Source organism: Asterias rubens, chromosome 3 (genome assembly GCF_902459465.1).
Source record: "Asterias rubens chromosome 3, eAstRub1.3, whole genome shotgun sequence".
NCBI lineage: Eukaryota > Metazoa > Echinodermata > Asteroidea > Forcipulatida > Asteriidae > Asterias > Asterias rubens.
The window spans coordinates 22,714,670-22,729,237 of record NC_047064.1 but is presented as its reverse complement, the minus strand read 5'-3'; the positions used below and the strand labels follow the sequence as shown (position 1 = coordinate 22,729,237).

The 14,568-nt window shown below is 36.4% G+C and overlaps 1 protein-coding gene across 3 annotated transcripts in view; it reads right to left on the bottom strand.

Moving 5' to 3' along the window:
• Window positions 1-2,809: 2,809 nt before the first annotated feature.
• The window catches only part of LOC117287813 (angiotensin-converting enzyme-like), a 32,770-nt gene continuing 21,011 nt past the window's right edge, over window positions 2,810-14,568 (bottom strand). Inside the window, exons 2-13 of one of the 3 annotated variants that reach the window (XM_033768342.1) lie at window positions 12,034-12,164; window positions 9,669-9,892; window positions 8,477-8,610; window positions 8,223-8,377; window positions 7,620-7,855; window positions 7,166-7,363; window positions 6,218-6,485; window positions 5,823-6,046; window positions 5,292-5,436; window positions 4,572-4,670; window positions 4,185-4,307; window positions 2,810-3,359 (exon numbers count right to left, since the gene is read on the bottom strand). In XM_033768342.1, coding sequence (XP_033624233.1) covers window positions 3,203-3,359; window positions 4,185-4,307; window positions 4,572-4,670; window positions 5,292-5,436; window positions 5,823-6,046; window positions 6,218-6,485; window positions 7,166-7,363; window positions 7,620-7,855; window positions 8,223-8,377; window positions 8,477-8,610; window positions 9,669-9,873 — 1,944 coding nt within the window. In that variant the 5' untranslated portion in view covers window positions 9,874-9,892; window positions 12,034-12,164 and the 3' untranslated portion in view covers window positions 2,810-3,202. Of the gene's footprint in view, window positions 3,360-4,184; window positions 4,308-4,571; window positions 4,671-5,291; window positions 5,437-5,822; window positions 6,047-6,217; window positions 6,486-7,165; window positions 7,364-7,619; window positions 7,856-8,222; window positions 8,378-8,476; window positions 8,611-9,668; window positions 9,893-12,033; window positions 12,448-14,568 lie in introns of those variants that run through there. The other 2 variants (XM_033768344.1, XM_033768343.1) reach the window with 2 other exon arrangements.

Genomic DNA, 14,568 nt, shown 5'->3' with positions numbered 1-14,568 from the left:
AAACATTTTGGGGAACAGCTCCCACTGAAGTAACGTAGTTTTCGAGAAAGAAGTAAATTTCCATGAATTTGATTTCGGGACTTCAGAATTCAATTTTGAGGCCCCGAAATCAAGCATCTGACAGCACACAACTTCATGTGACAAGGGCGTTTTTCCTTTTATCTCGCAACTTTGACGACCAATTGAGTTCAAAGTTTCGGAGGTTTGTTTGTGCGTATGTTGAGTTGCACCGAGTGAGACGTCTGTTCTTTGACAATTACCAATAGTATCCAGTGTCTTTAGCAGATAGTACATGTACATTATTTCCTTAACTAGAGAGTAAAACAAACATTAGGTTCCAATAACCAACCGTGTACAATAATACAAACTAAACAAGGTAAGAACCAATATTAATCAAAATGGTTTCATTGCTCGAATAAGATTCATTCGCCCACCATGCGCTTAAAATCCACTGCTAGGTGGAATCATTTCTCATTACCAGGCAAGTTTTTTTTTTTTTTTTTTTAGATCTGAGCTTGCGCACATTACCAAGAACATTGGATTAACCTTGCAAGTCTACTTCCTCCAGTACCAAAGTGCCACATTTGTACAAGTTTATTAATACGTACATTTTAAAACTCTTGTTGTTAATACAGAGTTTTACTTTATGCGTTGTTTTAACTGGTCTCTCGATTTAGAGTTTCCAATATTATTAATTTATGTTAATATGAATTGTTTACTAAATATGATAAAGGGCCCAGAAATTGTTTTAGAACTTTATTTTAGCAATGTTTACAATGTTTTTACTTAGTAGTACAATATGAACATAGCTAAAGTTATAGCTTGCAGTTCTTCGATCGAAAATTGAATAGCTACAGATATGAACATAGCTAAAGTTATAGCTTGCAGTTCTTCGAAAATTGAATAGCTACAGGAAAAAGGTGCATTTTAAAATGTACTATTGTGCGGTTTTTTCTGAACGGTAAAACAAAGCCGCACGTTTATGAACCAAGTAACACACAGAAATTACCCAAGTGCTTCTGCACTGGCTAATAAGTTGACTCAATATTAATATTATTGTTATTATTATTGTTCAAATAATTACACCAGCTTAACATCTATCAACGAAAATAATGGTACATTTTTGAAAAACCTCGTAAAAACACCAACAGGCTTAATAACATGCAAAATTGCGAAGTGGCAGAACTTAATTTCGAATTTTGGGGCCATTAAATTAATTGTTGCATTAATTTGCAGAGGCTTAAATGTATAAGCAAATGAATGATTCATGGTAAATACCTACCACCCTTTCCATTATACGCTCTTGAATAGCGCACATCTAAACATTTATTTCCGTTGGGCCCTCTTCTTTTTAAAACTTTTTTTTACAAAAATAGAGAGATATAACATATCTGTGACCCCCAGCAAAGAGAGTTTAATTGAACGAAGTGGATATCATGCATATTCATGTAATATGAAAACGAAACAAGCTAATTAATATTCTATAATACGCTATCTACTGTAAGATATACATCCTCTTTGTTGAGGGAATTATTGTTGAACTACACTGAGCTCTGGGAGGTTCCATACTCAGATTAAGATTACATGTACTTCAGCATATTGGAATCATAAGTAAATATCAAGATATCCTGAGATAAGTTATCAAATAATGACCACATCATCTTCCCTGATAAATCATCGTGTGACCTTACATCCTCAAGATATCTAGATCCCATGATGAGATATAAAATTTCAATAATATTATGTCGTCATCCCGAGATCTCTGAATTTCGTCATCTTACGTTGCAGTGAATTATTTCAGGATCTCGACAAGTTGGATGGCACTTCAAGAGCTCCGTAGGTAAACCATAGCTGAACCTACTATTATTTCAGTGGATTGAAAAGTCAGTGGATTGAAAAGTCAATGAATAAAACTTCCCTCGAAAGCATGGAATAGTTTATTCAATTGTGGCGTGCATACACTCGTGAATGATCCCCTGTCGCTTCACCCAGAAGTCGTTAAAACAAAACAAAACAAAACAAAACAAAACAAAACAAAACAAAACAAAACAAAACAAAACAAAACAAAACAAAACAAAACAAAACAAACAAAACAAACAAACAAACAAACAAACAAACAAACAAACAAACAAACAAACAAACAAACAAACAAACAAACAAACAAACAAACAAACAAACAAAACAAACAAAACAAACAAACAAACAAACAAACAAACAAACAAACAAACAAACAAACAAACAAACAAACAAACAAACAAACAAACAAACAAACAAACAAACAAACAAACAAACAAACAAACAAACAAACAAACAAACAAACAAACAAACAAACAAACAAACAAACAAACAAACAAACAAACAAACAAACAAACAAACAAACAAACAAACAAACAAACAAACAAACAAACAACAAACAAACAAACAAACAAACAAACAAACAAACAAACAAACAAACAAACAAACAAACAAACAAACAAACAAACAAACAAACAAACAAACAAACAAACAAACAAACAAACAAACAAACAAACAAACAAACAAACAAACAAACAAACAAACAAACAAACAAACAAACAAACAAACAACAAACAAACAAACAACAAACAAACAAACAAACAAACAAACAACAAACAAACAAACAAACAAACAAACAAACAAACAAACAAACAAACAAACAAACAAACAAACAAACAAACAAACAAACAAACAAACAAACAAACAAACAAACAAACAAACAAACAAACAAACAAACAAACAAACAAACAAACACACAAACAAACAAACAAACAAACAAACAAACAAACACCACATTAAACAAACAAACAAACATTCACAACAAAACAAAACAAATATTCAAACAAACAAACAAACAAACAAACAGCGTACAGTTCTGAATGCTAAAAGGCATTGTGTGAAACGTGCACTTTCTTTTTGATGGTGAATTGTTGTGGAAGGTTTTACAGTTACAGTTTAAAAATATACTTCCCCTGATAATAATAACACACGAAACAAACGGAATAGGATAATTCTGACTTTAAGTATCATTCAATTATTGTTAAGTAACCGAAAATAAAAGAAACTTTTGATTAGTTAAAAATAATTGTAAGTAAATCGTTCATCGCCACAAAACACAACATGACCCCAACACCTACCGAACCCAAAGGCTACCATAGGATTATTAAGATGATAAATCTCAATTGTTTTAATCCCAACCGACATTGTCACCATTTTGTTCTTTGAGCCAGACTAGTAGCGGGGCAAAGTACTCCTCAATGGCTGAGGGATCGATAAAGTCTTGCCCGGTGAGTCTCTCTAATGCCTCCCACCATGGAACACTGCAACCTAGCTCCAACATGTCCCTGGCAATTCAGAAAACAACGTCAAACAAAATCAGAATCTGTGTAAGCTTTATATTCAATCTCTATTTTTGTCTTTCTATGAGCAGACTAGTATGACTTAATGATATTTTTACAAAAACCTACTCATGAAAAATTAAATGTAGATGTTCCAAAACTGACAAAATAATATAAATGCACTACATATTTAATTAATGGTCTAGAACATATTCAACGGTATACTAGTAAAGAGCGTGTTGCAAAATAAAATGGTAAGTAAACCTCATAATATAGTTAATGTTAAAACGCTTTCTGTTAAATTTTGAAGAAGAAAAAAAACATTTTATAGGCCTACGATCTGCTAAATTGTTAAATAAATTGTACAACTATCAACGAGCAGTAAAAATGCACACAATTTTTACTGCTCGTTGAAGGAAAAAAACATTATGGCAAAATGAATAAAACACGAGTATTGCATTTGAATACATGAGTTTCACAGACATTATAAAATGCACACACATCTTTAAAATGTAAAAGACCATCACAAGCAAAATATTAATCCAATTGAATATACAAAATATGAATGCAATAACACAATATCACTCATATAACAAAGAAGTCAAAATAAAACATGGATATTTGACAATACATGTATATGGCAATATAAGCAGAGTAAAACTGAACTTCAAGTTGAACTTTCCCTCTCGTGGGCTGAATAAAACCACTTTGGTGAAATAAAGGCTTGCTTTGGGACATGCTTTTATATCAAGTGGAATGAAAATTCCAGCAGTTCCTGTACATTATTTAGTAATATAAAGTGATGGACTATACCAGTCTTGCATAACTTACTTGAGTTTTTGACCCGCTTCTTTAGACTCGTAATTATTGCATAGATGCAAGGGACCTTCGTGTCCTGATGCCTCGCACATCGCACGGTGGAATTGAAACTGAATCACAAAACTAACAAAGTATCTGGAAAAACAACAACACAAAATGGTGAAAAGAACAACATTAACATATTTGATACGATCTGAGTTTATCTTTCAATTTTGCCCTTAATAGTCGCAAAATGGAAGCTAAAGATGAGCAGACAGAGTTTACATCTCGTAATGGAGGTAGGTTTACACCAGACTTGACAGGTGGAAACTCTAAAGAAAGCAGTGTGATTAGCCCTCATTTGTTCTACACGTAAAATAAACTAAATACTAAGTAAAGACAAACTGTGGTGATTTTTACCGTATATAAGGAGTCCCTGACGGTATATGATATTTAGCACCGGGATCGAAGTCTTCTTCTGTCCGTTCAATTGGAGGTTTAATACCCTGATACTCCATCCTGGTCAACAAAAACAACATTAATTATGCATTAAAACAAACAGGACTTTTAGTAATACTTTGTTTATCAATTAGTGTCTTCAAACAGCTGAAACAAAAAATGAATAATTTGGATGTAAAATTTATGGCTGATATTTCTCAAAATGAAGGGACAAAAGATAAAACATAAAACCCATGACACGCCGTCACAGATAATTACAAGACGTACAAGGGGTAGTTGTACAAAGTGGCACAGATGAAGAATACTCTGCTGTCCATATAAATGCATGTTACAGAATTGGCACATAAGATTTATTTGTTGTTAAAACACAATTATAACAACGTATAGAGACAGATTAACAAAGACAGAAACGCACTCAAATAATACAGATAAGTGATGACGGGTTACCCTTCCCCTACCATAACTCACTTCCGCTCATCATGAGAGAACACACTCGCTTTACTTCACTTAAGTGCAAAGCCACATGGATACATTTCACAAAGACACCATAAAGAACAACAATGGTTTTCGAACTGCTGTTCATGTACCCTGACAATCCTATGGTATAATACACATAGATACAGCTAAAATACCGATGGATATCTAAGATTTGTCAAGATTGAGTATACTGTACAAGCATACCTAAGCTTCCACCAAGCCTCGTTGTAGTTTTCAGGTTGAATGTTTCCTCTGAAGACATCCCATCTCCATTTATCAATCAACAATCCGAATGGTAAGAAAGCAATCTTATTCAAAGCAACCTTCATTAGGTTGTTGATATCAGCCTCTGATGGAATAACGTGGAGAAAGATAACAATTATTGGTGAAGTCTGTCAGTGACCACACTTCTGAATGACTCCTCTTCTTATTCTTGAAGAGCGCCCTCTTCTTCTCAAAAGAGGGCGCTATACCAATAAAAATAAGCGGCACCTTTCGGCGTGTAGTGATAAGCACGTATGTGACGTATAAACAAGTTGCCAATTTGAAAGTACGATCGATATAGTCTTGGTTTCGTGTCTACTAATACCATTTTCCAAACCACGGATTGGGCTTACGCTCCGGCTTGAGCTTCATCGGTAACTTTTACGGTACTTCAAACACGTTGAATGTCCCTAAACCGGGAGCCGAAACCTAAGCCGTGCTTTCGAAAACGGCAAGTGTTTTAATACTTACTTTCATTGTGGACAACTTCTTTCAAAAGTCCGATCTTGTGGAGATAGTCGGGTGTAACTACAGAGAGTGCAATGGTATCTCCAACTGCTTCATGAAAACCTGGATTAGCACCACTGCTGAAGATAAGTGGCTGTTTATGATATTGAAGATAATACTCACAATGACCCATCTCATGATGCACAGTGTATAAATCCTCCATGGTTATACCAGTGCACATCTTTATCCTGTAGGACAATTAATGGACATTTTTGGGCGAGAGTTTCAGTGAAAGCAAGCTCGGTGAAACGTCTGTTGAAAACTACAGATTTAGAAAACTATTTTCCAAATTCAATAAGTAAATAATTTCAATAAACTAACGGTTTAGTTTAAAATGGGGATTGCATTCAATATTATACCTGACTTCTCTGTTCTTAAAGAAATTGTGCGCCGACCCGTGACAGACCACTTCTCTGTCTTTGGGTCTCGTGAGCATGGAGTTCTCCCAGAAGGATTCTGGCATTGGATCCATACCAAGGGATGTGAAGAATCGCTCAGCCACACGGAACATCTTCTTAACGGTGTAATCCTGCCGGACCATTTCCTTCGACACATCAATGTCCGGAACATCTGGATACGGAGTGACGAGATGGTAGATGTTGTTCCATTGCTGGGCCCACATGTTACCTTCAAGACAGGGTTCAAAAGTGGGATTTAAAACTTTGCATGAAGAGAAAATGGTTAATGGTGACGAATGAGTATCTCAAAATAAGGTAGGATGAGTCTGCTGGACTTCTAAAGACACTCAGAGCATACCAGCCGAAACGTCAAGTTGTTAGATCTACTGTTCTTTACAGTGACACCATGTACATGTATACCAGTCTTTAAAATGATGATTAGACAATAACCTTGCAGAACTCCCAATACAAGATCGGAAAAGAAATCGGTAAAAAGGCATTTTAATAAACATGTTCTTTGGAAAGCAACAGTAAATAGCAAAAACACACAATCACAATTTGTCAAACATGTGTGAAGACGAGTCTCCAATACCAATTCAAAAAAACATCAGGGCCCATTTCACAGAGCTGCCTTAGTACAAAAAGTACATAAGTACAAAAAGTAAACTGTCATGTATAAATTTCTGCTTAAGTAGCTCTTCCTTAATTCAAGTTGAAGAAGAGTGTACAGTACAGGCAAAGGAGAAGTTAGAATGAGATGGACGGGAGGCAAGAAATTAGAAGAAAACCCTGACCCCAAAACATGTCTATGTTTAAAATCAGAAGGATTGGTTTGATATGCAAAATTATTCAATGCATGACATTTTCAAAAGGATTTTGAAAGCTAACACTTCCGAACAGTTGACTTACCGAGAAGATGTGCTGGTATTGGGCCGTTGATGTCTACTTTATCCTCCCCGTATTGCTGTGAGAGTCGACGGCGAACATACGCGTGCAACTGCTTATACATCGGTTTTACCTTGTCGTAAATTTCACCAATCATCTTCTCAAATTTGCCATCTTTTATTTCATACTTCTCCTGCCAAACCTCGCTCTCATCAGCGTATCCTTTTAATAAAACGAAAAGAATCGTTTTAAAGCATTGTTCTTTCAAGCTTTTGTGTCGGCGTCATTTTGGCGTTGTTGTCCCAAAATCTGTGTACCACACAATTTACATGGTCTGAAGGAAGATTATTCAATAGAGGGCGCAGATTTTGGCTCCACAAAAGTATGGACTAGAAAAATAAGTATGTTTAATGCCCAAAAGCGCCCAATACTAAGGCAATGTGCCTCTTTAGTCATTCATTGTGTGTGCTGAACTTACCACTTGCCCTCGCTCCTTCATTCTTCAGATCTACATAGGTTGAATATAGAGGGCGTATCTCTCTTCCGACCACATCACGCCAGCTTTTCCATGCCCAGAGTAACTCGGAGTAGTTTGTAGATTCAGCCATTATATTTTCAATATCTGGTTCCAGCAGAAGGCATGTACCATTCTCTCTGCAGATTTTACCCTTACCATAGATACTTTCCATTTCCTGGTTAATTCTGGTCATCTGCCTGTAATTAACGAAGTCTCAATTAACTTTTTCACTTATTGTAGTATATTTCAGTCAGTCCCGGACCAACGGTTTTTCAATCAGGATCATCAACTTGAAACCTTTAGAAAGAACAGTGAATTATTTTGTTTTTCTGCAATTTGCTGAGTGACTCGTGCTCGGAAACGTTTCTATTTGTTTTTCGAGAGATCACCTGTCATGGCTGGTGGAAGGCCACCTCGAGTTGGGGGCTACACTTGATTTAAGCAACTGCCACCAGGTGGCACGTTGCCAACTTCTCATATGGCTTCACAGAGCGTTATGATTTAGGCTGGGGCATCATTCAAGCCCCAATCAATAACCAGTTTGATTAAAATAATTATACTTACTGACGTTTGTCTCTGTCCTCTAAATAACCGCCCCTTGTCAGCAGCATAAACGCCCTCTCGTGAGATCTACCGAAGGAGGATGTGTCAAATTGTTGACCTTGACTCTTCATCTCTAGGGAGAAGTCACCAATCAGCATCGAGACATTCTTAGAGTACTGAGAAAGTAACGAATCAGAACCGACTTATTCAAACTGTTGTAAACACCGGAATTACGACACAGTTTACTGAGGGGGATACCAGTGAATAGAGTTTACCTGAGAGTTGTATGTAGTCATGTTGGTTTGAAAGTTCCAGTTAGCATGGGCACCAGCGTTAGCTGTCTCAACGGATAGAACATCAAGTTTCCTCAGCCAATCGTCAGCAATATTCTCATTCGAAACTTGCCTCCCTATAGTAATCAGTACAAATTAATTTCAACAAGAATCTTTGAACACTCCTATTGGCTGTTTTAATTACACTTGTAGATGCATTTAATGTGACAGTTGCAACAGTCGACAGTCAACTCTCCTACTTTCTGATGATGCAATATCACCACAAGTTTATAAGATATACTTTTTTGGCCTGCAATCAATTATCATGTGGTGGAAATGTATCTAGACAGTTGACCTAGCTCCCCACACACACCACCTGAAGTTGCATCTACATAGCACACAGTCAACCCTCCTACTGGCTGACAAATCAACATCATACAATGCAGTTTTAAAATGAGACAAAACGAGTCTGCGATATGGTGATTGGTGACTGACTATAAATAGCACTCAGTCAACCTCCCTACTGGCTGACCATACAATATTACCCACTGTTGTTTTCAGTGATTTACTGTGCCAACCTGAACATAATGCTATGCGGCGAATTCATATAATCGGTACTCAGCTAGTTATGTGCAAAGTTGTAGCTCATAAAAACCGTGCAAACTTTTGGGAGCAAGTTATCAATTAAGAAATTAAGCAACAACTATTTAACGCTTATATACCCTACTGTTTAAGTTAATAATAGAATTTAAAAAATTATACAGAACAAAATATTATGTCCGGAAACTGTCATTTTGTGTAAGAAAGTTGTCATGTAAATCCTTACAGGCTGTGAAGTATGGCTTCAGCGAGACCCATTTGTGTTCCAGTTTGCCGATCTCCTATATAACTCCATACCAAACTCATTGGACTTGGCAAAGATTTGAATGCCTCACCCTTTAATAAGCACCCAACACTTGGTCCTGCTACATTGGCCTCAGTACTTAGCAAGGTGATTGAAGCAGTTCGGAATGTAAGGGTTTTAAAGGTCAGTTTTCTTGGTGTTTTTTTTTTACAATCAACACTACAAAAACAAAAGGAGAGTAAAGCGTCCACAAGAAAGGAGAAATATTTATGGATCCATGTTTCTAACTGTAATTCATCTATGTCCTACATGTACACGTAGGTTGGCAACTGACCGAAGTAGGAAACCCACCTTTTAAGAAGTCGATACACTCACCCACATCCAGTTCTTTCTTACAGCACAAGTCGCTCAAGATGCTGGGTGAAATCTCCTTGATGACGTCAAGTTCCATCAAGGTTTCTTGTGGATCAAACTCTTCGCTCGCATCCCGAGCAGCCACCAGGAGTGCCAAGACGAAAATCACGACCTGGAGTTTCCCCCGATGTAGACCCTTCATGGTTTCAGACCGGACGCTGCTGAGGTAGGAGTTATAAAAAATACGGTTAAAATAAGGGTCGAGGAAATATCAAAATACAGTATTGGTAACACGAGAAAGGTTTTGCAACAAAGTCGGTTTAGAATCTATTATTTAAAACACCGATGTGTGTTGTCAGCGTAAAGGCTCCAGTTGTATGCATGTTGACTCCCTTGACTTCAACTAGGCGTTATTTGATATAGGTAGACTTGTATCTATCTGGAGTACATTACACGTTCAAATATAGGACACGAATAATGGCACAATACACTAACACTAATCACACACAATAATAACCCAAGAAAATGTTATTTCGAGTTACTCTAAAAATACGTGAACAGTTTGTAAAACTGCTCCGGTGTTTATTTACAAACGTATTCAAACACATCAAACAAGTGAACCTATTCAACACTCCGAAATTTGACACGAAACAAAATGCGAAATGGCATATGTACTGAACAGTGTAAAGAAATATTGACTATGTACTATTATGATGGCCCGTTGAAGTACTGGGTTCAATTACACGGACTCAAGAATAGATTTATTTCCGATACTTCACTTGGAAAAATAACAAAATATTATCATCTTGAACATGGTATAAGTGCATTAATTTAAGCACGTTGCTGTTTATGTACAAAACATTGTCCACACAGTGTTAAATGAACACTTTGGTAACACAAACATAATAATGATCATCAAACCTTGCTTGGTAAGAAGCACTGTATCTTTTGATATGGTGTAACAAATTCACTCGTAAGGAATAAAGTTCCAGAGACAGGGATTCAAAAGTTTTTCAATCTGAGAAACGTTTCTGCACGAAATGTTTCTCAGATCGTGATTCCAGTTCCGGATGTTCCCTCCTGCCTTGACATATCCCCTATTTTCGGCGAAAACTAAAAGATCCAACCACCTTTTGAACTAAAATGATCACAGGTTAGTTGTATTGTACAACCTTTAATGGATTGGGGGTACTCTTTGTGAAACACAGAACAAAATGTCCACAGATTTATATTAAACTTACACGGTTTGAAGATAATGCTGGTAGAAAGCTTCACTTAAAATATTACTTGCAAAGATGCTGGGTTTTTTTTTTTATGAGATTTCTAAAAAACTACAGCGCCTTTAAAAATAAAGGCATTTTGCAATTAAGGATATGTCATTACGCTGATATAAAAGGCATTTATCATTACACGTCCCGCCTCCCTACCGGCACATCTTATTATTAATGGACTGTATGTACCAGCATGTTTACCAGAAGCTGACTAAATTGTCATCAAGAGATGGATATGTAATTATATTTTGTATTTTCCTATAATGGAAAGACCGAGTGTGTTGAGGAGCAGTTAATAATGATGTGCATTAAATCAGAACACATGGATGTATTTACCAATGACTTGACTGAGATTCTGAAACGAGTCTTCCAACCACGTGTCCTTCTCTTTTAATTTTAAATTGTTCCAATAATCATAATTTTTGTTATAGGACTTTTCGTGTTTTGTATTTTATAATCCTCTTGAATGTAATTTTGTTTTGTGATTATGTTGTTATCTATGATGGCATTTGAAAAACAACTTGACAGTAATTTAGTTTGATGGATGTTATCCTTCTTGTCCGTCTTTTGAACGTGGAGTGTATGTAGCCTGCGGTATATCTCATGCTTTTTAGATTTCATGCATATTTTGATGATCAAATGTTTTGAAATAACTGCTATAATTATAATGTAAAATAGATTTAAAACAATTCTGAACGAGTAAACGGAGCCATAAAGCATTTCTTCCCTTAGACACTAAAACTCTGTAGAGAATTTAGATTGATTTCCAAAAACATATTTTGAATTAAACTTGTGAGCCTAAATCTGTGCCGCTGGCATCCCCTCGTTGAGCATACACACCCGGCCCACGTCGTTCTCATCTCACAAACACACCCACATTGGTGTATAAATTCACACGCAGTTTTCTGTATGCCAAAAATGTTTAGCTGTCCAATAAAGAACTATCCATAAACTGTCTCCGTACAGGTCTGTGTTTACCACCTGCATATAGACTTCAGTAGTCTATATCAATCCAATCTAACCCTGGGGTATTACAGAGAATCAAAAATAATATATAATGTTGATGTTTTTTCAATTCAACTCAATCTTACCTTGGGGATCTTGGCCGTATAGTCCTCTATAGTTATAAAACCTTCCCCGGTTATACTTGCACCGAGTCCGTAGTGTTTGCCATATGGTGTAGTTCTACTCAAGACACCGTCAACTTGCGTCCAGAAAAACTCTGCATATAGAGAAACAAACGTCGTTACAGACTTATTGAACACATTTCCCTCCAACTTGAACACAATCTAAAGTCGATGGTGTCATGGAACCATTAGAGATTTGTCGACAAACCTATCCCGTGATTTGCAGCGCAACACGGCGTTTCTATTGGGGCAAGTGCCACGGTCCTTGGGTAGGGTTTATGTATACACAGAGCCGCTGTAAAGGTTTGTTCAATACACTCGACTGAAGTCCTTTTTGAAATGCAACAATGAACATATTTGCATACAACCAGTCAGCGTGACTGGGACGAGGAAAAATTGTACAAAGCTGTGTTTAGAAACCCATGTCAAGAATTGCTGCTGTATACATGTATACAGTCAACATGTCATCCCAAATGAACGCACACGATAATAAAGGGGCATGCACCTGTCTTGGATATACCAGGATGAATATTGTTTTGCTTGATATGAAGGGACTGTGCTAAGCTGTTGTTATGTTTAGTCAATGCTGAATGTACACATTTCACATTATCCGTTATGTTATCCTGGGTGTGCAATATCCAACGCCTGTCCCATAAGTTAGTGGGTACATTACAAAGCTTTTTTTTTCGAGCCATCACACTTACAATAGAATAACTCTCGGCTCACTGAATGAAGCTGCACTTATTGCCGTATAGATTTGACCAAGTTATATTATTGATAATCCTACCATTTCTCTGGGGTTTAGTGAAGCTTTCTAGAAACACTAAATTCCTTAATTTGAAAGTCACATATTTTTGTCGTAGGAAGCCAAATGCAAAATTATGACATGTTGGACATTCTAACAATTCCCCAGTCAGGATTGACCCTTACACTGGTTTTAAAACTAAGAGAATCTTTCACAGATTACACAGTTTGTTTGACCCATATACGGTTAATTATGACAAACTTTCCGGATCATGCTCTGACCCAGAAATGTCCCGGATGGACCCGGAATCCGGGTGAAATCTGACCCGGGAGTGGTCAGAGTAACACACTGTCTGCAATAACAATAACGAATACTGACACTAGAAAGCCTCTTTTCGTCTATTTTTAGTGGTTTCTAGTAAGGGGTATTGGAACAAGAGGAAGTTTGAAGTGATGACGGATCACTTTAAGCTTTCAACGTGATGTATGGACATTATTCTAAATTCAACATTTTAAATCGGTAACAATGTTTGAGTTGTTAAAGTGGGCAAACAAGTTAAGTTCTAATTTTTTGATGGAGTTTTTTTAAAGATAAGCACGACTTATGGCCCGATTTTTAAATTGACCATCAAGTAAAAACGGCAACTAATTGGGAAGCACAAACAGAATATGTGTTAGCAAGTTTCAGGTCAATCTGTTCTATTGAAGTCGTGCGTGCGAAGAAAGCAACTGTCGCAAAGACTGGTTTGATTCGCATGATAAACCAATGGCATTATTATTAAGTTAATAACTAGCGAGTGTAAGTACCCAGGCATATCAGCTACATGCTTAATTGACTCCTATCACTGCGTGTGGCTGTTTAATGCGTATAACTTCGCCGTAAAAGTAACTTGTTTGTTTCATTCGTTAAAACTAAACAGTCACTATATCGGTAGTGATGGTGAAAACCACAAATTTAGGGCCCAATTTAGAATAACAAACTTCCCCAAATGAAGCAGACATTTTGTATCAAGAGTCTCCAACATTAATTGTTTTTCCTTGCCTAAACAAAACTTGTATTTTAATCTGGAATGAAATCTTGGCCTGCTGGGTGTTGTTTCTATTTTCTTATTTTATTTATTTTTTTAACAGATTTTAGTTAAATATTTTCAGTGATTTATTTGACCAACGAACCTACGACTACACGGGGGAAAAAATTGACTCTGAAATGAGATGTTCTTATAAAGACTCGTCTAGGCCCGGGTTAAAAGATTCATGACATTGTGCATATAATTATTATTAAAATAAGTATTGTATACAAAAAAAAAAACAGTTGTGTTGCGTGAGCCCCCAACCCGTGAACTTACATACCGCGTTCTACAGCAAATAATGTGCGTGAGCCCCCAACCCGTGAACTTACATACCGCGTTCTACAGCAAATAATGTGCGTGAGCCCCCAACCCGTGAACTTACATACCGCGTTCTACAGCAAATAATGTGTTGATGTAAAAGCAATACCAACTGAATTGAACATTATCAAACAAATTAACGTTTCGCTGCGTGTTCTTTCCGTATATTGAGGAACGTGATTAATAATTCCAGTGCCATTAATTATTAATTACTTTCTCAACATATGGAACATAATCATTAACTGGACAGATGAAAAAGCGCAATTATATATCAATTTGTAATCGATATTGATATACGCTCAATAATTATAGAGAAAAGGCGTCTATAGATGAACGAGCTGTTGTTAAAGGCAGTGGACACTATTGG